Source organism: Falco punctatus (genome assembly GCF_963210335.1).
Source record: "Falco punctatus genome assembly, chromosome: 7".
Taxonomy (NCBI): domain Eukaryota; kingdom Metazoa; phylum Chordata; class Aves; order Falconiformes; family Falconidae; genus Falco; species Falco punctatus.
This window is the reverse complement of record NC_137587.1, coordinates 16523757-16546479: the sequence shown is the minus strand read 5'-3', so window position 1 is coordinate 16546479 and position 22723 is coordinate 16523757. Positions and strand designations below refer to the sequence as shown.

Genomic DNA, 22723 nt, shown 5'->3' with positions numbered 1-22723 from the left:
CTGTTAATTAGATAGTTTATCTGTGATGAGTTGTTGACACTGAGATGATTTGTGTTAAATAATTTTAAAATATTCTGTGGGGCACTAACTTAGATTCATTGTTTGTTCATATTCCAGGCCCCGGCTTCAATCTTTTTTACAGCCCTCGACAGAAATGAAGTTGATGATTTAGCAAACAACTTTAAGTCAGAACAAGTAGCAATGCAAAGATATTTTTGAGCAACAGGAAATCTCTAGCAATTTTGTCTTTTTATACTCTGGGCTTTAATTTAATGCTATAAAATCTGAAGAACATTTCGGGTAATATTATTTAAATATGTTAAGTTTTTCTAGTTTAGCATTTCTGAAGTATTTCTTTTGTGATATTTTCCCACTCATGAATCCATCTCCAGTCCCCCAATTCAGGGAAAAATGCAGGAAAGACTGGCAAAATGTGACAAGTCTTTCTACTAGGGTGTTATATTTTTATACTTGCTCTATCTTTTGGTGGGCTTTACTTTCACAGGGAAGGTGGACAGGCTGAGTGTTGATGGTGAAATACACTACTTGTTACAAAAATCTAAGCATTGTACTTCAGTGATGCTTACTAAGTATTACACTGTTTGAAATAATAAAAAAAAAATTAAGGCTGCATGTGGATGAACCAAGGGTAAACAGAAGCAGAAAGTACTCTGGCACCATAATTTCAGGAGCACATAATTATTTGTTCTTGTAGTTCTACTTCATAAATTAGTTCTCCCCTCCTATCTTGCTTCTCTGTTCTTACACCTTTCCACCTCTCATTTCTCTTTCTTTTCTTTCCTATTCTCCCTTTTAACAAAAACTGTACCCTTCTTTCTGACTGTTTTTACCCAGTGTTCTCTTGTTTGCCTCCACTCTCTTTCTCCTCTTTAAGCCCCAAATGCTCCCTTTTCCTTCTCAACGCCCCATCCTTCCTGAGTGGGAGTGCTGCCCATGCCGCTATAACACCTCAGACTCTGTTGTGATCTCCATTCTGCATTTGCACATGGATACAGTCCCCTAATTGAGAGATTTTTTTTTTTATTAAAAGCATTAGACATTTATATGTAGGAATAACACTTGCAGAGACATTCTCTAGGTTAAAAGTTAAAAGGGATGTCAATCATCATACTTCAGAACATAAACAGATTGCCAGCGTGGGTTGAAAAGGAATTTTCCCCACATAAAATCATAGAAGTTTGCAATAGAAAAGAACTAATAGGTCAGCTAATCCATCTACCTGCCAATTCAAGATTTCTCCCCACCATGTATTTTGCTGTTCCTTTGGCCTCTCAAAAATCTCAAGCAATTGGACTGTTAATGCTTCCCCGTAGCTTTTACATAGTCATTTGGTGCAACTGGTTTGCTCTCCAGATTTTTTCAGGTAGACAGTCTAAACTTTCTGTTATTACCTTCATCCCACTAGTCTTAATGGCACTCCCATCTACCATTTTAAATAACATTTCTCTCCTGCCTTATTTTCTACACTTTTTCAGGAAATATAAATTGCTGCCATGGCTGTTTGAGGATTCTTACCCAACCTTTTACTTGCCTTTATCTAAACAAATAATTGTTTTCAGTACCATCTCTGCTTGGAATTATACTTCTGTAAATATAATGCACATGAGAAGAATCATCTACACCGTGACTGCAGGTAAACTACAGTTTCTAAATATATATATATAGAGAGACATAAATAGATTTTTCTACACGAACATCCATATATGTGGTACATTTACACCTATGCAAAATGAATGTGCAGCTAACTCTGTCATAATGCCTTGGAAGACAGCTCTTTAAGCTAGGTGAATGTTTCTGTGGTACTCTGTTCTTCCCTGAAATTCTTTGTTCAAAAAGGAAGAAAGCTTTCCAAATTGTGTCTGTCTCTTCAGTGGCAACATTTTTCTTTGGGGAGTCAGAATAATGGTGAATTTTCAATAAAATTAAAAATGCAGATAAAAGCTTTAAAGCTTGACAGGGAGGTTAAACAGGTAAGAGTGCTGTATGTCCCTTCCTGGGCTGCTTATAAATCATCCCACAGACCACTAAAATTAGTCAAACCAGAATGCTCCAGCAGGTGTTTAATTTCTCATATCATAGCTTTAAACAAGAGGAAGATAAAATAAAAAACCCACAGGTAAACTTGAAAAAGGCATGGAAATACTTTGCCTGGGTCTTAAAGGGACACATGCTCTTGCAAATGTGACAGAGGACAGGGTAAGAAAGCACTGCATTGCTGTCCAGATATCACACATGAGTCTTCTGTTATTTGTGGGGTTAGTAATATACCAGAAGAATAAACAGGAAGGTATAACTCTTCTTGTACTCTTTGTTACTTTTATAGCACCTAGGAGTCAGAAAACCAACAGAGAAAACGCCAGCCCTTACTGCAAACAACTTTTAACCGCTATCCCCTTTCTGTTTTCCACGACAAATGTTAACTTTCCACTCTTCTAATTCTCCTATCATCATTTCTGTAGAGCTATGGCTTTTGCAAATGTAAGGCTTTACTACGGAGATATTTTGAAAGTCTTGTGGTCAAAGTCTAAGTAGCTGCTGTCAGATGAAAGCAGTTAGCGACCTTCACTGCACTCTCTAGCCCTCAAGATACTTTCAAACTTCATTGACCTAAAGAGACCAGCGGTCTAGGCTGTTCACATAGCAAAAGCAGATTGCAGTGGTCCTCCTGTAAAAGTAGGCTGAAAAGTATAATATAGAACTTTCTGTTGTAGGTCAATTTCTATTATAATTCTAACAAGCAAGTAGGTAATATACTTAAAATAGAGGTGATGAAATGGTTACTATAAAGTACCCTAACTAGACACATTTCTGTAACTCTATTTTTATATTTCTTTACATCCTTTGTAGATTAGCGTAAACACAATTAATTAATCATGAAAAGCAACTCCTACAGAGTAGAAGCAGGATTTTAGCTTCCAAAGCAACTTCCCTGCCAGACCTGAAAAATCTTATTCATTGTCAAGCAGTGTCACTCTTCTTAGCCAGCCTTTGATACCATGAGGTGCAGCAACCAAGAATTGCAGCAGTCTGCCTGTTTTCTGACATGGATACAGGATTGAAATATACTGGGCTATTTGCACCATCTGGTACATGCATTTCAGTTGAATGAAAGCAGATGAACTCCTGGGCACTTTGGTGATGAAACACCAGGAGAAAAGGAAACAAAACCCAAGAGACAAAAAAGTGTTAGTGAGGAAAAGAAAGCTGAATTGATCTCATTTCTGGACTACGGAAGGCCATCTTCTAGGTTTCCTCACACTTGACATGAGACTACGTGTTTGACTCCTTGCACGTTTGGAATAGGAATGGATTAGATTAAGCAAAATGTTCTAATGATCATTTTTAGTTTTGAAATCTAGAGATCTATAAATATGTATATATCAATGTTTCTGTGACTATGATTTGCAGCTGTCAATCAGTTTGCCTTTATGGCTGCAAATTTTCATTTCACTAGATTTTTTTGTGTAGGCTTCTAAAAAGAATAAAAGTCTACTCCACATCTCCACATTTTAGACAGAAGAGTAATGCATGATTAACAGTATGCTGAGAGGTGTCACATTCACATTAACACTGATGTGTGAACCAGTGGTCAAATGGCAGATTACATGTCTGTCACAACACATCAGGGCAGTGTTCCAGTCTGCCAGCTTTACCCTGCCCAGCTTCTTCAAACAAAGAGTTCTTCCGAAAAATGTTACACAAAAAGAATGTTGAGCCTTTGGGGGAAAAAGAAGTCTGTCTCACGGTCAAGCTTTTTGAAGTCTTAGTAACATCAGACGGCAGAAGGGGTTACCCGCAGTCACATAACCTTGCAGGTTCATGGATGTCTGTAACACAAATGTTGCATATGTGGCCTTATCAAGATTTTCTGCATGATAACTATATTACTGAAAAAGTACTACGGCTGGCATGTTTCGGTTTGGAGAAAGGATGCCAATTCTATCAAGGCTAGAAAAACTCTGACCCAGTTCCAAGAGAAAAAGCAAGTTTTTGGAATATCATTTGAAGCAAGAAGTTCCAGTTCATTGGAAATGTCATGAAAAGTGTCCTTCTCCTTTTGTCTTAAGGACAGAATTTTATTTCTGAAGAGGATAATTAACTAGCTGCTTGATTTCTTATACAGCAAATAGTCACACCTGGAACTGAAGTGACTTTTAGCGGGTAATGATGACTGAAGCCAATACATACAGTGAAGCGGAACGTATTTTCAATCCCTTGGGATGTTTCCATATTAAAAGCAAAATTTTAGACAATAATTGTAATATTGTTTGCAAAATCAAAAATACTTTATCAGAGTTTAAAAATGCTTTCTAGGGGGTTGTGAATATCATGCCTACTTGAACAGTGCCTGACTTCCTACATGCTCTAAGTCCTGAAAGATCTGCTGAACTTTCCTGGAAGTTAAATTGTTGTTCCAGCAGCACTCCCACTGCACTCAAAACACAAAACGGAATATATCAGGGCTAAAAGGTTGAAAACAGTTAAAAAACATAAAAGTTAAGCTCAGTTTTCACAAACACCCAAGTTACATGGGTCTTCTTTGCAAGATAAAGATGTGTCTGCTGAAGAATATAATCCAAATACTACACTTGTGAGTAGTTAGCATATGAGCCAGTATTTGGACACAGCCCAAAATGAGTAGTTAAGTATTGTCTTGGCTTATCTCTTCAATGTTTACTACATATAATGGACTTGATGATAACCTCTTACAACATTTAAAGCATTGACTTTATTGGAATCACTCCTGATTTACACAGAAACAAGAACTGGAAGATCTATGTATAGATAGGATAGGGAAATATATTATTATATATTTATGTGTGCATTTTCAATATGCTATATATACTCTATATAATACTACTATAGAATACCTATTCTATTTTCTATAAAATACTGAATATTATAATATAGAAATCTAGTACTTCTTATATAGTGATTATTTGGAATTTTATATCAATTCTGCATGGATACACTTTTTCATACAAATTGTTGCAAAATTCAGTCCTTTGTATCATTATTTAGCTTTTACTAAAATCCTCTTCTCTGCTCCAAATTTTAAAATATTGAAGAATACCTATATAGTTGCCAAGATCTATGAATTTATACAGTGCATATACAGTTATTTGAAAACTAGTGATTATGGGGATAAAAAGGAACTTTTATAATTTTCCCTTTTTTAACTGTAAATTATTATTTCATGAAAAAGAAAAAAAACACTGCTATGTTAGTGAAATAAAGTTCAACAAGATTCAGATAAGCCACAATTCAGTTTGTCAGGCTTGGCTTCCTTTCATCATTTTTTTTTCTTCCTGACACTATGAACCTGCTGCTACTGTCATAAGATGTAAAGTTTATTTCTGTACACATTTTGCTTCTCGTTTCTGTATGAATGGCTCCTATGTCTTGAGGCATAGAAATGATATTTTCTGTGGATTAAATTTAAGCTTCTCAGGAATAACATAGGTATGGTATATTAAAAGCAGAAAGAGTAGCTAGAGGGTCTGAATTCCACCTTCAGCTATCTTCTTTCTAATTCACTTAAAGTCACTTAGATAATTATTCTTAAGCAAAGGTCTCACTGTATGCTACAGCGCTATACATAAAACGCAACTATAGTTGTGCAGCACAGCATGGCATTATAAATGATACAGCAGTATAATATTTCACATTCACAAAGTAGATAAAAAACTGCACAACATAAATGAAATGTTTTCACTTATATTAATTTTATTCTCATATTCAAAGACATAATCTTAATGAAATGTATTTTAAGCTCTCATGAATATACACTTAAGCAATGTAAAAGAAGTATCTAATATTATTCTGAAGAATAATATTAGAAGATGTATACTTGTATGAAAATATTAAGAAAATCAGAGCTTATTCACGAGTTTATTACCTGTGACGAACTTCAGTAAAATAGTAATAAAATTGTACTTACAAGTGGAATTTTCATAAGCATTTTTTAATGGTCAGCTGTGCTTCTTTTAAGTTTCATGCACATTCAATAATTTCTGCAGAAGCAGAGTTTCTTGAACTGTAGGACAAGATTCATGGGGAGAATTATGTTCTTAAAGTAGCAGTTAGGCATCTAAATAAAGCAACAATATTTTATTCTGTAGTGTTCACAAAATCCTTACTGAACTGATGCCTGGAAGTGTCTAGAGCTGCTCGGCATCTACATTTTTTGCAAACAGTGTTCCTGTAATGTCTTGTTAGACACATGCTGAACAACCTATACTTTCAAAACACCAGGAAAAGTATCAACTGACACTCTAAGCCCAGTGTAATTCACAAATTAATTTCACAGTCCTGTCTGTGGGTCCTGAAAGTATTGCCTATATTTAGCTGTCAATTACAGACTGAAGTGATTTAAATTATCCTTGTTAGAGGTTTGGTTTTGCTTCTGTAGTTAATTTCAAAGATTATTTACAGGCATGGTATTATTATAACATAATGAGTCATCTGTTAATTATTTTTGACATCTAGGACAACAAAAATATACCAATGTTCCAATTATTAATAGAATTGGCCTATCTTTATGAAACTGAAATATACCAAACTGCCTTGATTGTTGGAGAAATTGGCACCAACTCACACTTTCATCTTTATGACAGTGCAGGTATTTTTTCCATCTAACTTCTGTGAAGACCGGTACAACCTGCACATCTCTTGCTACATAACTGCAGATAGGCAGTGTTTAACCCTAGTTTAAAAGCCTTTCAGCAAAATACATGATGACTATACATGCTATCAAAAATAAACTTTAACCAACCACATGCTCTTTATGGATACCAAGGAAATACTTCATAAACAGACAGAATGCAAACATGCACAAACACACAAACCACTAATGCCATAAACAACCTCAAGCACAGTACAAACAAAATGCATGCCAAGAAACCTGCTTAAAAATTTGTATTATAGAAAACCACGCTTTCAAGGTCTGAAAATGTATTTGACTATTTATTATATAATAAACAAAACTATGCAAAGTCCATGACGGCTGTTGAATGAAACTTTGGCCAAGATCCAGAGACTGTTTGTTATTCACTGTCCCTGGATAGATATATTTATGTATGATCTTTAGGGTAGCTATTCTTCTCCATGCACATCACCTAATAAAAATAAGCAACATATACATGATATGTGATCATGTGTCCCTTACATGCTTATCACAGTTATAAACGTCCAGTAATTACTAGGTGAAGACTTGGGTACTCAGCAAATATAATAATATAAATTATAGAACCAATTTATTCCGGATAAAAAGCCACTTACTTCAATACCACTTTGCATCTGTAGGTAAAGTCACTTCCATACAGAATTTCAAGATAGAGTTTTGTTCCTATTGGACTGATTATGGTGCATATGAGAACCAAAACCATGCTTTTGAAAACACCTAAGGCCTCACGATGGCATCACAAAGCCAAGCACTTTGGTACCTAAGGTGGCACTCTGCTGCCAAGTGAAACCCTTAGCCCATGCTTGGCAGGCAGACTGGCTGCAGACAAATCCGAACAGGATTTATGTTAATGAAAAACAAAGAAGACTGCTGTGAAGTAGGAAATGCAGAGAAGAAAGTCAGAGCCCAGAACCTGTCCCTCAGAAGGAGTTAGGTCTATCAGTTCAGTCTGTATGCTAGAGTTTAGTTGGAGGTTTCTCCACTCCAGTCTCTTCTGGGGGAGGTTATAAGTCAGGACTGATTTAAGCACCCAGCTTTAAGACCAGCATGACAAAAGATGTAATTACTCCCAGATTCTTCCTGTACCCTTTTACTACTGATGTGGCAAACAGCTGCACAGTCTTGTGGCAGGCTCTGCACTGCATGCTTAATGGCTGGCCAAATATGTAATATGTATGTAACTCTAGGGGTTTTTATTTCTTCTCACACAGGTGTTTATGTTTACAAAACTTGCAGGAATGTTGTGATCTTCAGTCCTCTGAAAAATTCAGTTACACTGCCCAAATGTTTACAGGAAAAACAGTGGGAGAAGAGGGCAGATAAAAAGATGCACTGGTAGCGTGTATCTGGTTTCTTAAGGCTAAACCCACTCTGTGCCAAAAGTTAAAATGCCTAGCTGGACACAGGATATCCAGGCTGAGTCCAAGAAGATTCAGAAGTGAATCAGAGTGAGCTGACTGATAAGAGGTGCTGAGAAGAGGGAAAGTCCAGGCGCAACACAAATCCAAACACAGGTTTGCTGGGCTTCCTATTCAATGGCTACTAAGAAATACCGAGCTAAGTCTTTCAGGGCATGTCTAAGCTGTCACCTCAACACAAGAAAGTTTAAGGAGCACAGCGAAAAAATGTGAATGGTCTCAAAGTAACCTGGTATCACAAATTACTAAACTAAACCAAACAAGTTTCACCGATGACTAAACAAACTGTGGTGTGGGTGCTGATTCATCAGTTCTGAGGACTCATACTGGGGCAATTTAACCAGTTGTCCACCCAGGCAGAAGAAGTCATTGTCCCCATGGCAGAGACAGGATGTTCGTTCCCCAGATGCCGCTGTTTATAACTAAACATATTAAAATAAGTGCAATTAGTGGTCTTGCAAAGTAATATGGAGCTTCACATCCCAGATACTGTCTGAAAGGTGATACATCACCTCTCCATCCATACTGTTCAGCAGATGCCCCAAGAGAATTATCATTCAAATTCAACAAATATCTTCATTACCAGATTGTACTGATAAAACTAGTCAAATTTTAAATTAATTCAATTAAATGAGAATAATTTTTGCATTACAGCTCAGTCCTCAGAAAAGAGCTACTTGTTAATGAGATTATTTACTCTTTGTTTTTAACACTTGATTAATTTGAAAGTGAATAAACAGTAAAGACCTTTTGTGAATCTTCATTAAAGGAGTCAGCATGTGCCAAAAACATGTTTCTGAATACTCTTCAGGAGTAGGACAGTCTTCAGAAGGTCGTAAACCAAGCTACCGGTGATATTTTAGAATTTAGGGATAAATACAGAAAAAGTTTTAACCAGGTGGACATGGAAAGAAGTGGCAGTTCCTAAGGGTTTATTCAGACCTCTTCCTAAAACAGAATTAAGTAACAGGATCGTTATTTTCCTTTTCTTTACCCTTCAGATCCTGCTTATATAAAGCTTTAAATGATCTCCTTTATTATCTGTGTGTCTTTTCCCCCAGTGACTGTTTGCCTCTGAAGAGTACTGATAAGATGAACTCTATATGCCTTCCCATTCTCAGCAGAAGTACGTTTTTTTCCTTTTTTCACTCTTACTAAGGATCAGCTTGGGACAATCAACACTACTGTATGTTTTCAAACTGAGATCTAAGAATTTGCTGGCTAGTAGAAAATGCAACATTATGCTCTTGAAAATTTAGAAAGGACTTTCTCCTCTTAATAGTAGAATTCTGACACACAGGTTTTGTATTTTTCCTCAGATATAACATCAAGGAAGTTGCTGGAGATACGGTTATTACATTCCTTGGTTTTTTAAGGAATACTTTTTTAATACTTGCTCAAATTCTCTTGTTGCAGTGAAGTAACTCCAGTTTATATTAAAAAAATAGAGCAGGTAAAGCTTTGGCATGAAGGCGAGTATTAACTGCCTGAAACCATGCTTGATTTGGAAGGTTTTGGCTATGGTGGCACAAATCCCTCGACACAAGTTCAGACTTTAGGTCAGCAGGGGATATTCACGTTCCTTCATGATAACTGAGCATGACTCAGTGATTAAAGATATTGGGTGACCTGAGATCTCTGGAGCTCTGCTACAGAAAACAAAGTCATGGCCAGAAGCCTTTAAACCCACACACTTGTATGTGTGTTTATTAATGTCATTGGTAGTGGGAAATGCAATATATAGTTTAAAAAAATAATGCTCTGTTTTTTTAAACTGGATTTATAAAGTCCAAATGTTTACTTAGAAATTAAACATTTTGGTACTGGGGCCTCTAGGATATGTTGGCAGTGGAAAAACTAACCTACACCAGATGGCAGAGGTTAAAGAAATACTATAAAATATGGCTTCTATTCATACAGTTCTCAGACAAACAGAACCCCAAGCAGAAAAAAACTGTGAAAGTGGAAAACCTTTTCATTTGCTTACATTTCTCTTTGCTACTCAGCAAACCTGAGAGGTATTGTATCATCACGTATCAAGAAAGTAATATGCCAGATTGTTGTAACAGGTGGAATATGTTTGTTTGTAACACGTTGAATCTGAAATAAAGAAAGGACCAAAGTTACTAAAGGTTCTACAAAAACATTTACAAAATGTAAGTACCTCAGCTTTGTACCTGCAAGGCTTACTGCATAAATAAGAATTTGAGACAATAGCTGTATTTTGCAGACAAAATATGAAAATTAAACTCTCAAATCTTTACAGGTTCAGTTAATTTGGCTAGGTGAACATGTAAGCTAAGGAGATAATTCTGCATTAGCATTTTTATTCAACCACTACATAAATAAAAAAGACAGCAATTTTTATCTAGACTTCATCCTATTTTACCTAAACTGTATAATCCTAAACTTCATCCTTAGTTTTTGTATTTGTTTCTAAAGGTTCACAAGATCATAATAGTTTTGTAACTTCAACATACCTGTTACATAGCATTTGATGAATCTATTATTTTTATAACATAAATGCATCCTGATAATAGAAATACTTCTTGTATATTTTTGTCACTTCAAAAAATCCACTGTGAACGCCAATCTGTAAAGCAAAATATGTGATATAAACCATTTTCTTATCATATATGTAGTCATGTGATGTTTAAAAAAAAAGAGAGGAAAAAAAACAACTGATGTGAACTTGGGCACAATGGACCATGCTGTCAAAAATAGTCAGCTGTCAAGAATGCAGATGGCATAAAAGCACAGAAACAGATCAGTTATCGGAGTTTTTTTAATAGGAGTTATTGTGTGGATTTTTAAAATTGATTAGGTGCCTAAAAATGTGGGTCGGTAGCCAGTAAAGGTCTTCAAGGATACCTAAATAATAATAATTAAAAATCCTGTTTATCTGAACAGTTAGGCACTTAATGCCTTGAGAGCCATAGTCCAATGTCCAAGATAGAAATAAATGTTCTCCCATATAAAGTGATTATAAAGGAAAACAGCATACTGTCTGAGGAGGGCAAACCTCCCTGAAGTCTTGTCCTTTTCCCTAAAAAAATAAAAGAAAAAAGGGGGAAAAAATCTGAAGCAAATGGAAAGCTCTGCACAGTGAAAACAAGTACAAAGCAGTTTTTGAGAACATTCAGTAAAGATGTTATGTATTTGAAGTTTCTGAGCTACAAGCACATTACTAATGAAACTGCACTACTAAGGACATCCAAAAGGACAAAAAAGGTTGGTAACAAGTTACCTGGGCAATCTCAAGAGTTCAGCCAGAGGCAGGCTCTGCCTTTTCCTTCCTGAGTAGTTCCCAGGAGACAGAGAGGAATCTTGAAATACAGAATGTGCTTACAACTACTACGACTGTTTCCTCCTTCTGCCCATTCTATTTTTGCCCCTTTTGCCTGTAAGAGTAGCGGCATTTTGGTGTGAATACAAAGCCCCTTTGCAATGGATAGAGTCAGTGTTCATAATAAACTCATCTCTTATTGCTAGGCAACACTGAGCAATGTGAATTTGTCACTTCTGTTTGGTGCAACTTTCGATTTCACCTCCAACTGTAACAATATAGCCTGCTATATTTTAGATGCCACTGTGGTTGGATGCCATCCCAGGAAAGATGTGAACTACTACTGACAGGGAGTGAATGACTGGCAATGGGCATAAGCAGTTTTTTGATTCTTAAGCCTTGACATATAATTAATTGTTAGATTTATTCTTCTATGAAATTTATACTTCATGATTCCTACTTTCTAACTGCCTTTTAAAGAAGGCAAATGGAACACACTAATTTCCAGTGAGGTGAAGTTTTGTTTGCCTCTCTACTTTTTCATGTGGTATTTGCTCTGTTCGTATTTTTCTGCACCGGCTGTCTTTCTGAGGGGCAACTATATGCAAAATTCAGATCTTAAGTGCCCTCAATCAAGTGATTATCATTATTTCTAAGGCATATCCAGTTATTTGTTTGAATAAATATGTTTCTTACTTTAAGAAATGAAGGTTCAGATTACAGTAGATGCTGACCGATGTTTAAGCACTGCTGAACACCCCTAGCATTCAACACCACCAGTTGTCGAGGAGCTCAGTTTATTGCAGAATCAACACGGTAGCCACAATTTTTTCAATCTGAAATGAAACCCCTCATTCAAGATAAAATAAGTTTAATGCTACTACATACTATCTAAGCTTTTTTGATTAGAGGACTGATAATTTTTTTTAAATTTGCACAATTTTCTAACCTGGCTACTAGGTCTTGGCTCTTTGATCTTTGAAGAATTAGGTCTGTTTGCAGGAAAAAAAAAAAAAAAAAAAAGAGAGAGAGAGAAAACTGCAAACCAATATTGTTTCACCACCTTTGGCTAAGATATAGCTAGAAAGAGCGGCAAATTTATATTTCAAATAAAATACACATCTTCTAAAAATTAATCATCACCAGTCATTTCTCTAGATGTTTAGAAACATTTCATGACCACATTAATTACCGAAATATGCCAAATAACTCAGAATATTAGTAACATTTTAGTCTTTGAATATTTTCACTGACTCACTGAAAACAAAAGGAGTTTCTGTAACTGTATGAATGAACCATGGCATGTGCGTGTTCTTTTAAGAAAGGCCAAGGGTGCAGTTCTATTTTCTTAGCTCTGCTTTCATATTTATGTGTCTCATTTCCAGCTCATTGCTGATGCCTTAGTTGCACTATCCATCAACACTTTTATCCTCCTTGTTTCTCAAAAAGAACATAAAATCCTTTTTTATGTGGTGGTAATATTATTGCAAATAAAAGCAAATACCAAAATCTTTATTAGTCTGCCAAAATAATAAACTATTTAATAAAAGCATGCTGTAAAAATAAGGTCATTTGCATCACTCAAGTTTCTTGCAGGAAATACAGAGAATTATTGGTCAAAAAGTACAAACTGACAGCAATTATTTCTGTTGTTGATCTAATGCTGCCTGAAAATGGGTTAAAAAATGCACTGAGGTTTTGCAAGTTTGCTGTCTTTAAATGTTTGTTTTTAATGCTGCTGTATACAGACAAGTCTGGGAGAATCAAATTTTTCAAAGCTCTGCTTTTCCACGAATCTTCTCCATAACGGAAGGAGAGACTGGATATACCCTATTAGAAATCTTTACTGCAAAGCTCATAGTAACCTTCTGACTCCCATACTGCCACAAGATTTATCATCCAAATATTTACCATTTTTATATTCCATATTAATTGTATTTGGTTAGGATTCATGTCAGCTTTAGCTATACAATTTTTTTCAGCTTTTTCTTTTGTCATTCTTGCAGAGACATCAATGGAAATATTTTATTTAAGAAGTTTGTTAAATGTTAAAAATTAGTAACAATATGCTTTTAAAATCATGTATCTAATGTTTGATTCTTTTTTCTTATTGTACTACAAACCTGACCATTATTTTCTCACTGCAGTTTCTATCCCCATCTGGCAGTTTTGAAAATATGTTATTGATAGAGAAAAATCAGTTGCCGTGGTGAGATTTAAACACTGCTTGTGATGTCCCTGCATACTTCCTCAGAAGAACCTGCACACAAATATTAAAAATAAATGTATGAATTATAAATAATCGTATTCATCAGACACAAAGTATTTACTTTCATTGCCACAATCTACATGTTAGGGACTGATCTTTGGAACAACTGAGTTAAAAGGTTTCTGAAGACTCTTTTTTCCATAATTATTACAATGATGGTTTGTAACTTATGTGGAGTAAACCCCTATAAATCTCAAAATACTCTGCAAGGGATAACTATGCCCACTTTACAGACAGTGAAACTGAAATAAAGAGCAGCCAAAGTTGCATGAATGATCACGCAATGATCAACAAGTTATTGACCAGAGAATAAAATTCTGAGCTTCAGATCACTGGTGCCATCTCAGTATTTTTGGGCTCTACTGCCTCTGCTTCTTAAAAGAAGTAGAGATACTCCACTTAGAGGATGAGACCTGTATAGAGATGAAATATTTTAAAGATACATTATATATATATTGAAATGGGTACTTCACAGAGCCCTGTTAGTATATTCAATCATGCTTTAAACCATAAACCAGCCAGGAGTTATTCTCATTGCTTCACAGACTACAGACTGCTGAAAGCTGAATTAACTCTTCTATAAAGTGATGTTTAGGATGTCATGTGATATATGCAGGGTAGATAAAAAGCATGTATGTTAGGAACACCTCTTTCTTCAATTCTGAAAGTGTGGAAATTGGGTATTTGCATATATGAATAGGTTCCATAACTGTAAGGTTTTGTCTTGCAAACACCAGAGTTGGATTACACATTCCAGCAAAGTCACCCATATGTAGCTAAGTCAGTAGTTTCCAAAGTTGACTTGCCTGGATACTGCACACAGTAACAATTATTCCAGTAACTCCCGTAACTCCAGCAGTTGCTGGAGTAACAGCTCCTGGATATATGCAGGACTGTGTACTTCAGCAGGAAGATGTTCAGGTCCTAAGACAACTGAAATATTGAACATGTACAACAGTCAGAATACTCCATTGTTAATCAGCAGTATGGTTTAAATTAAAAGCACTTGCATTGTATCTGCTTGGTATTTATGGCGATTGCTATGCTAGTATACATCATTAAGAAAAACTGTACGGATGAGATTTTAAAAGAATTAGAAAACTGTATGAATGTTAATTGGAGCTTTATCTATTTAGGCTAAGATATGTAATAAAGATACCACCAAATCACATTTTTGAGAATATTGTATCTTGTCTTACCTGTAAAACTCAGATTTGCAAAGTTTTTTTAAGAATTATTTCTGAGCTGGGGTGCTTAGGTACAAGACAATTATGTAAATAGTCAACAGTGAACAAATTAGTGGAAGATTCCTGTAGATAGTAATTTGTGTCCGAAAAGACTATAGATTATTAAAATTCCCTTCAGCTTTTACCAAAAAAACCCCAACGAACCAACCAGAAAAAAACAAACAAACAAGCAACACCAGGCAATGGCAACTAGCAAATTGAAATTCATGTCCACGCAGCAAAAAACAGGGATAGCTGTCCCTCTGGGTTAATGCATGTAGGTGACTATGGCTGAAGAATCTGTGAAAGGAACCCATGCTTCACAACCTGGCCTTTCAAATAAATCTCTGCAGATGGATAGTAAGAGCTCGTCTCAGTTCTTATTCCTCTGGTTGTAATGATTCTGTAATGTTGTTGTAGTGATACAATGACTGCAAAAATGTATGTTTTTGAAAACCATAATGCTTACACTAACACCAGAGAGCAGGCATCCTGGCTGTTGTCTTTGCCCTGTTTCTCAGGCATTATAGAACCAATGGGACAACTAGAAGAGATCTTTTTGTTCAAAACCAATTCTTATCGATATAGTAATCTGAAGTATCTTTCAGACTCTTGCAAAGTATTTCTTTACTTCAAAACTTAAACAACATCAAAGAAAGCACACAGACAAAGCAGTGTTGGAAAGGAAGTAACATGCCCTTATTTTTAGCACTTGCCCACTTGTCACTCCTAAACTCTCATCTGCCTTTCAAATGTAGTGTAATCTAATTTTTATGCATACTGTATGCTCGTACAGACAATTTCCTCATTTCAGAGTATGTCGAGTTTGGTAAAGGCTTTTGTACTTTTCCTTAACCTGTTTCAGAAATAGTACTGTCACCATTTGTCTCAGTAATATACAGGACATGGAAATTGACATTTTTCTATATAGAAGTGAAAAGAATATTAGTTTTATCAAAGACTAGATTCCCTCTTCCCCTCCAGTTAGATTTGAATTTGGTCACTTCAGGGCTTACTGTGTAGGATGATTTTAAGCAATGGTCCCTGTGGTTGCAGGCTCTATCACCTAATAATTGACCATGACAGGAATTATACGTCCAAAGCCAAGGGGTAGAGTGAATAGCATATGTCAGGGTCAATTATAAGGTGGAAGACCCTGCAACAAAAAAGACTGCACTGATTAGAGCATGATGTTGACATGGGAGCTGAAGCTTCAATGTTATTTCAAAGGGCACTGTCACAGCCACCCTTCCTTAAGGTCTCAAAATCAGAGGCAGATTATGTCAGTGGTTTATACTACACATGATGCAATGAAGTTCAACGGGACATTGAAACTTACAATTCCTTTGTTGCTTTTTTGCAGTGGTAAAAGGCTTTCTCTGTATCACTCAAAATTAAGCTTGCCACTTTGATAATTAGGTCAAAACAGCTTCATATTTACTAGATTAAATATCTCTTCGAAAATCTGACTGTGAGATAAAAATATTACTGAATGTGACACAATTAAAATTTTTGATTGTTAAAGTTATTAACATTATTTATACTGGCAAAATTGAACAGAATGGAATGGAATTGAGAGAATATGGTCCTTTTTATTACTTAAAGCTATGTTACAAATATATTACGGTATGGGAAGATTTTTGCAGTGAAACAGTTGGGCCAAAAAAGCTGCAGTTTGCTTAGTCTCCGGAAACTTCAGCATCTTTAACCTACTCAAGTGTTCTCAATCAGTGACAAGTTGCAGAATCATTTAGTGAGTAATGATTCCGAATTACATGCCACCACAATAAGATACTATAGTTCATTTTTAGATCTTCATTGCACCAGTTCAATTATCTGACTCTTTGAAAGCTGTTTCTCTGAATTTTTGTGTCTCTGTAAAAATATCCCAGTCATTTCTGCCTACAAGATCCGAGTGGTTTATCTCATCATGATGGAGAAGATACTGTAACTTAACCTCATTAACCAGATAGCTAATTTCTCTCTGTCCTCACAGGTTATTATCCATGATCATACTTTTCCTGGGTGTTTTGCAGCCATCAAATACACAGCTAACTCCCAATAAATTAAAGCCTATAATTTCAGATTCAAATTTGTTGGATGATGAACACATTATAAGGATTGTTGTGTCTAAAAGACCTTTTTCTTTTCCTCTAGAATGGTTACTAGAAGATCATAGTCTCAAACATACAGAAATGCTCCAAATTTCCATCTTCAGTGTCTTCACTGGCAGTTAATGGAGCTGCACAGGAAACACGTCATGTTAGATAACAGGGACCTGGGTTTGGATCTTGTACATGTACTTCTTCACAATAATCTAATCTCTGATCTGTCACATTTGTTTTGTATTTAAAACTTATGCAAAATTAAAATATGAAATGTTTATTTCTAAAAATAATTATTTTCCTTTGTAAGTGAGAAAGAGATAGGACAAAAGTTCTTTAACCTGTAAATACAATATCCACACTTAACTTTTCCATTGCAATCAAAACAGATTTCTGTAGAATAGTACGCTTTGGTATGAGAAGCTTTCTGGTGAGCTGGAGGTGCTCAGACATTTTTTTTTTTCTTCCTTGAAAGTACTGAAGGACTTCATGTGGAGAAAAATACATTAAAATCCCATGGATTAACCTGCACAGAAAAACAAGTAGATGAAGGATTTTGCCAGTCACACTTGACAGTTTCTCTTGGCAGTAATTAATGTTAGTGCTTTTACTAATAAAGTAAAAATTTCAGACACTGAAACCAGATCTTGTCAAGGGAAAAAAACGTTCAGCACCCACTGAATGTTAATTTTAGCTTGTACTAGTGCCTGCTGGAAATGGAAACAGACGGGTCACTTTGATGGAGATGTGACCTTATAAGGTTAAATTTAGACTTTTGATTTGCTGAAGATTGGTAGATTGATCAATGAAAATTAAGTTCATCAAAAGCTTAGAAAAACTGGCATCATATAAGGACCATTACCTATTAGTCAAGAACATATGTAATGCTATCTTAGGTTAAATTCTGTTCCTGTTCCAGTGGCTACTAAATACATGTCTGAAAGTCTTCTTGAATGCTATATAGAGGACAAAGTTAAGTTGCTGGATTTCACAGTTCTGCAGTCGAATCATCTATGAAAATGATGAGCCTTGTCTTCTCAGAACTAGGAACTATAGGATTAGCTGTATAATTTTTAGTAGTCTTTATACGGAACACTTAAAAGCAAGAAGCCGGTAAGTCATCCTTCACATACAGCGATGATCACTGCGGCCAAACCTGTGTGAATGACTGGAGATCAACCTGAAGGCACTGTATGCATATTTCTGTCTAAAAAGAGGTGAACTGGTCAAGGTGTTCAAGGTAATCTTATTAGGCTGTTTTATCCTGGGCATAATGCACTGTTAGCATGGTTATGCAGCATTCAGAGCGAAGCTCTTTGTAACCGGTTAGCTTGAAACATAGGCAGAATGACCTTGAGCCCTTCTATACCCAGATGGGGAGATAAACCTCCTGAGAAATTCCTTTTATTCAGATTTTAGCAGTGTGTCAATACCTCATGCTTCCAAACCAAAAGTTTCTTCCCAAAACTTAATTCCAGTAAATCTCATGGAAGAGTTGATAATATCCTGTTTACTGTGAAATAAGTGAAAATTCAGGAAAGTTGTCAAGGACAGGCAGCTAAAGGAACTCTGCAGCCAGTTTCTTAGTTGACAAAAGCATCCTCCTGTAAAATCTCACCTTCTCTGTATTACATAAACAGCTTTGGTACTAACACCAGCAAAAGTTCTGTCACCTGTTAGACAAGGGAAACACCCCTGACTGCAGGAGAGTCAGAGCAGGACACCCTAATGAGAGACAATAGCGGACATTGCCAGCTACACCCATGAAAACCATAACTTTCCTGTTTCAGACTTGGCACAGTAAGCAAAAGAAGAGACAATTTTCAAAATCTTTGTTTCAAAATGGGAATATTCTTCCAACGTTACATCTGCTTTATATATGCAGTACTCCGTTACTTATGGGTGATTATAATAGGAAATCTTTTAATTAAGAACTTCATTAGTTCACCTTTAAATGCCAATCACTGGATAATTGGCCCTTTTCTAATAGGCACTGCAGCTCAGGTATGCTAACGTGACTGTTTCTCAGAATAACTTACTGAAAGTAAGTTATTTTTGGAACTCATTTATACGAGAACTTAATTAACTATTCCAGATCGTTAGGGATACTGCATTGCGTTTTTTAATCCTCTGACAGGTTCCTCCAGATATATTAATTCATTATAATTATTTTCAACTTTCTAGGCAGAAAAGGGTGAGAAAGAAGCACTGAGCCATTGCTGGCTTTCTGTACAAACTAGCCAGTATTTCCCTGGGAAGAATGGCAGCTTTGGGGAATTTTATTGTTTCAACTGCTGCAGCAGTATAGCAGAATGTCTTGGGGCAATCAGCTTGAGAGATGATGCACTGTCTTTTGTCCACTGTCGTATGGCAGAACCTTTTAAGAGCAGTGACACTACACCAGAACTATTTCATCAGGTGAGAGCGAACAGATTTTCTCACTGAATACATTCCAAATAATTTGAAAACAGCATCTTTTTGGGTAAAATACACATTTGTCTTGAAACCCCACTTTACTAATTCAATTTTGACATATTTCACAAATTCTGGGAGCCAAATCCCACTTTCTTATTTGTGCAAATAACTACTGATGTCTTCATCAAATGGAAGCAGAAATTCCGGTCTCACTAGCAAATGAAGCAGACTTTGGTCTTGCAGTGTCATATGTAACTTTTACTTCAAACGAATCTGACTTGTAAGTAGAAATTTGTTTTTGAAAGCTGTAAAGCTGAATGCAATAGAACCATCTGCTGAAAAAACAGCAACATTGTATCAGAATAGATAATAATAACAACAGACCTTTGAGAAAACAGGGGACTTCAGAATTATTCTCATTTCCAGATCTTCTAACAATGCTACTTAAAAGAGAGCTTTACAAGTATTTAAATATTTGTTATAAAGCTGTGTGATTAAAGCTACTGATTTTATGTCCTCTCCATTTTCCAAAGGAGCAGAATAATTTATGTACATGATTTTTAGAATTTCCATGTATCATTGCTAAGTATTGTAAATGAGCATCTTCTAAGTGTTCACAACCACTAGCTGAATAACTTTCTCTTGATAATAAAAACTAAAAATATTTCATTCAAACCCAGAAAAGATAGATGTTATGTTTGATAAAATACCACATCCCGCTCCCCCTCCACCCCCCCTCCCCCAAATCATATACCTTTGTTCTGCCTTTTTTACAGTTCCTCAGAGGTGTGGTTATTTTTTACTAGTTCATGTACTAAGTGGTATTGCTTCATTCAATTTAGTAATCTCTGCTAAAATCTCTAGTACACCGGATTTTCAGTTTTAATTTAGAACAGGCCTCCATTACATTTCCAAGCGAAAAAATAAAAGCCCTAACCCCCTACCAAAATCCTCACCCTTTCTTTAGAATTTCACATCTAAGTAACCCTCTTCCAGATCCTGTTAAGATATTTTAAGAGCAGAAAAAGATTTCTAGGAATAATGCATGAAGTCACTAAACTAGAAGGAAATGCAACTGCTCTGTAAGTAATTCCAATGTAAGTCAAGTATTTTGCCTCGTAACTGCTGGCCTGTGATGGCCAAAGCATGAACCGAGGATTTATTTTTTTAAACATGTGTTTTTTGTACTTACTACTGTGCAGAAAAATCCATGTTGTGTTTACTACCTCTTTACAGCTACTTATCAGAGAAGTTTTGTACTGATTGCCACTTCTTAACTTTACCAGTGTATTTAGGAAGGTATCATCTGCCCATGATTATGTACTCCTATTTTCCAGGTTCCAGTGACTTACTGTACAAATCATGTGCAGACTCAAATCTAAGAAAAAACAAAGTAGTCCTTCAAACTGTTTTGTGAGCTGTACATGAAAAAAATCTTTTATGTGTCTCACTAGGCATTTATTTGGGCACATTTATTGCTATCAACAAAATGCTTTTTCTTAGAATATTTCCTTCTCTATTTTCTTCCATCTTACCTCTTCCTGGGAACTTCAGACCAAACAATTTGTGTGCTTGCACAGAGGCTCCTGCAAAGCCTGATTGGTAGAGATTGTTCTATAGCACTGTATACCACATTACAGGGAACTGGTAAGTTAGCACTCGCAATGCATAAAGCATACCTTTCATCCCAGCTCTGAGGAAGAAAGCTTTTACGTTAGCTGCACCAGTTGCTTCAACTAAATTCAATGGGAACCATGAACCAGCATTGTTGGTCCCTGCCAACTTCCAGGTTGGATCGCCAGCACCAGCGGTGGCACCGCAGATGAAGACACTGAGCGGGGCAGTGCCGAGGCTCCCCCAGGCACCACGCTTGTCCCCGCTGCTCCCCCACACACCAGGCTCCAGTGAGGGCCAGCAACCAGCAGCACAACACTGGGTGCTCGTCCCCATTTTGGACCCACAGGCACTTTGAATCAATGCCTGGAGAGCAGTGAGCCCTCAGACTGCTGCTTGAAACACTGCCACGTATGATACCCCCAACAATGGTTTTATCTGGTGGTGTAAGCCTTTTAAAGTTGGCCTAGCAATATGGTTTCATGGGCAGAACTAACCCGCAGGTTTTTCTTGTGACTCAGGAGACATGAAATTGTGTCTGGATTCAGAAGCTGAGCCCCTGGGTAAGCTTTTCCTTGATGCAGCCTGCAAACCTACAGAGGTGCCTGCCGGCTGCACAGCGGCAGGACTGCTCAGACTGGCCCCAGACACAGACCGCGTGGCGAGATGAGATTTTTGGTCAGCAGCTGAACCCGAGGGTGCAGGTGGAGCACACAGGTCTGCTCCCTTCCGGCTCTGGCCCCTCCACACAGGCTGCTGGGGGGCGCTGGGGCGAGTCGGAAGGGGTCTCCTCCGGCGGACCCCCCAGCCCCAGAGTCGGGGGGTGCCTGAGGGAGCGCCGCTCTCTCGCCCAGCGCCCCGCAGCCGGCCGGTGGGCCACCCGCCGCCGGGCGAGCAGCATCCCAGGGCGGCCACCCCACGCCGGGCTCCGGCAGCCGCGATTACGACAGGTCCGCAGCGACTTCTGAAGCTCCGCGGCATTTCCTCCCCTCACAGCGGGCCCTTCCCGCCCCCTCCCTCCCCCGGGCCGCCAAACAGCACGCGGGCCGCCCGGCAGGCACCCGAGGGGGAAGGGGCGGACCGGCCCCCTCGCTCGGTGGCCCCACTCCTAGAACGCAATCGTTCACTTAGAACAGCTCCGTTACTGCTCGCAGCCGGCAAGAAGGAAAAAGGCGGGCAGGGGTAGGCGACAGGAACGCCGGGGCGCTCCCGCGGCCGCGCCCGCCTCTCGCGGCAGCCCCCGCAGCGGGCGGCCCGCCCGGGCCTACCGGCGCGGCCGCCCTGCCCGCCATAGGCGTCCTGCGCGCTGCCTCCGCGGCCGCGCCCTGCGCCTCGCCCGGGCCCGGGCCGCGCCTGGCCTCAGCCCCCGCGGCGGCTCCCGGGGCCGCGGCACGGGCGGGGCGGCTCTCCCGGGCGCGGGCGGGCGGCGGCCTGCCGTGCCTCCGGTTGCTCAGGCAGTCTCCCGGTCTGCCCCGGGAGGAGGGTCCACTGACGGGAGGCGGCCAAGCGGTAGCGGTAGCAACGGAGGAGCCGGCGGCGTGCGTGGCCCTGGCTGGCCGGCTTCCTTCCCCGCTGCGTTTCGCAGCTGTCACGCACCTCCCCGTTGGCGTTACCGCCCCCCGCGCCCGTGAGCGACATGAGAGTAGTGGCTTTGATCAGGTAACGGGCTGGGGGAGCGCCCGTG

The 22723-nt window shown here is 38.1% G+C and overlaps 1 protein-coding gene across 2 annotated transcripts in view; it reads left to right on the top strand.

Annotated features, from left to right (window-relative positions):
• Positions 1–620: 620 nt before the first annotated feature.
• Positions 621–22723, top strand: part of DPH6 (diphthamine biosynthesis 6) — a 232317-nt gene continuing 210214 nt past the window's right edge. For both annotated transcript variants that reach the window (XM_080394734.1, XM_080394733.1), the window contains exon 1: positions 621–22698. In XM_080394734.1, coding sequence (XP_080250860.1) covers positions 22676–22698 — 23 coding nt within the window. In that variant the 5' untranslated portion in view covers positions 621–22675. The remainder of the gene's footprint in view (positions 22699–22723) is intronic.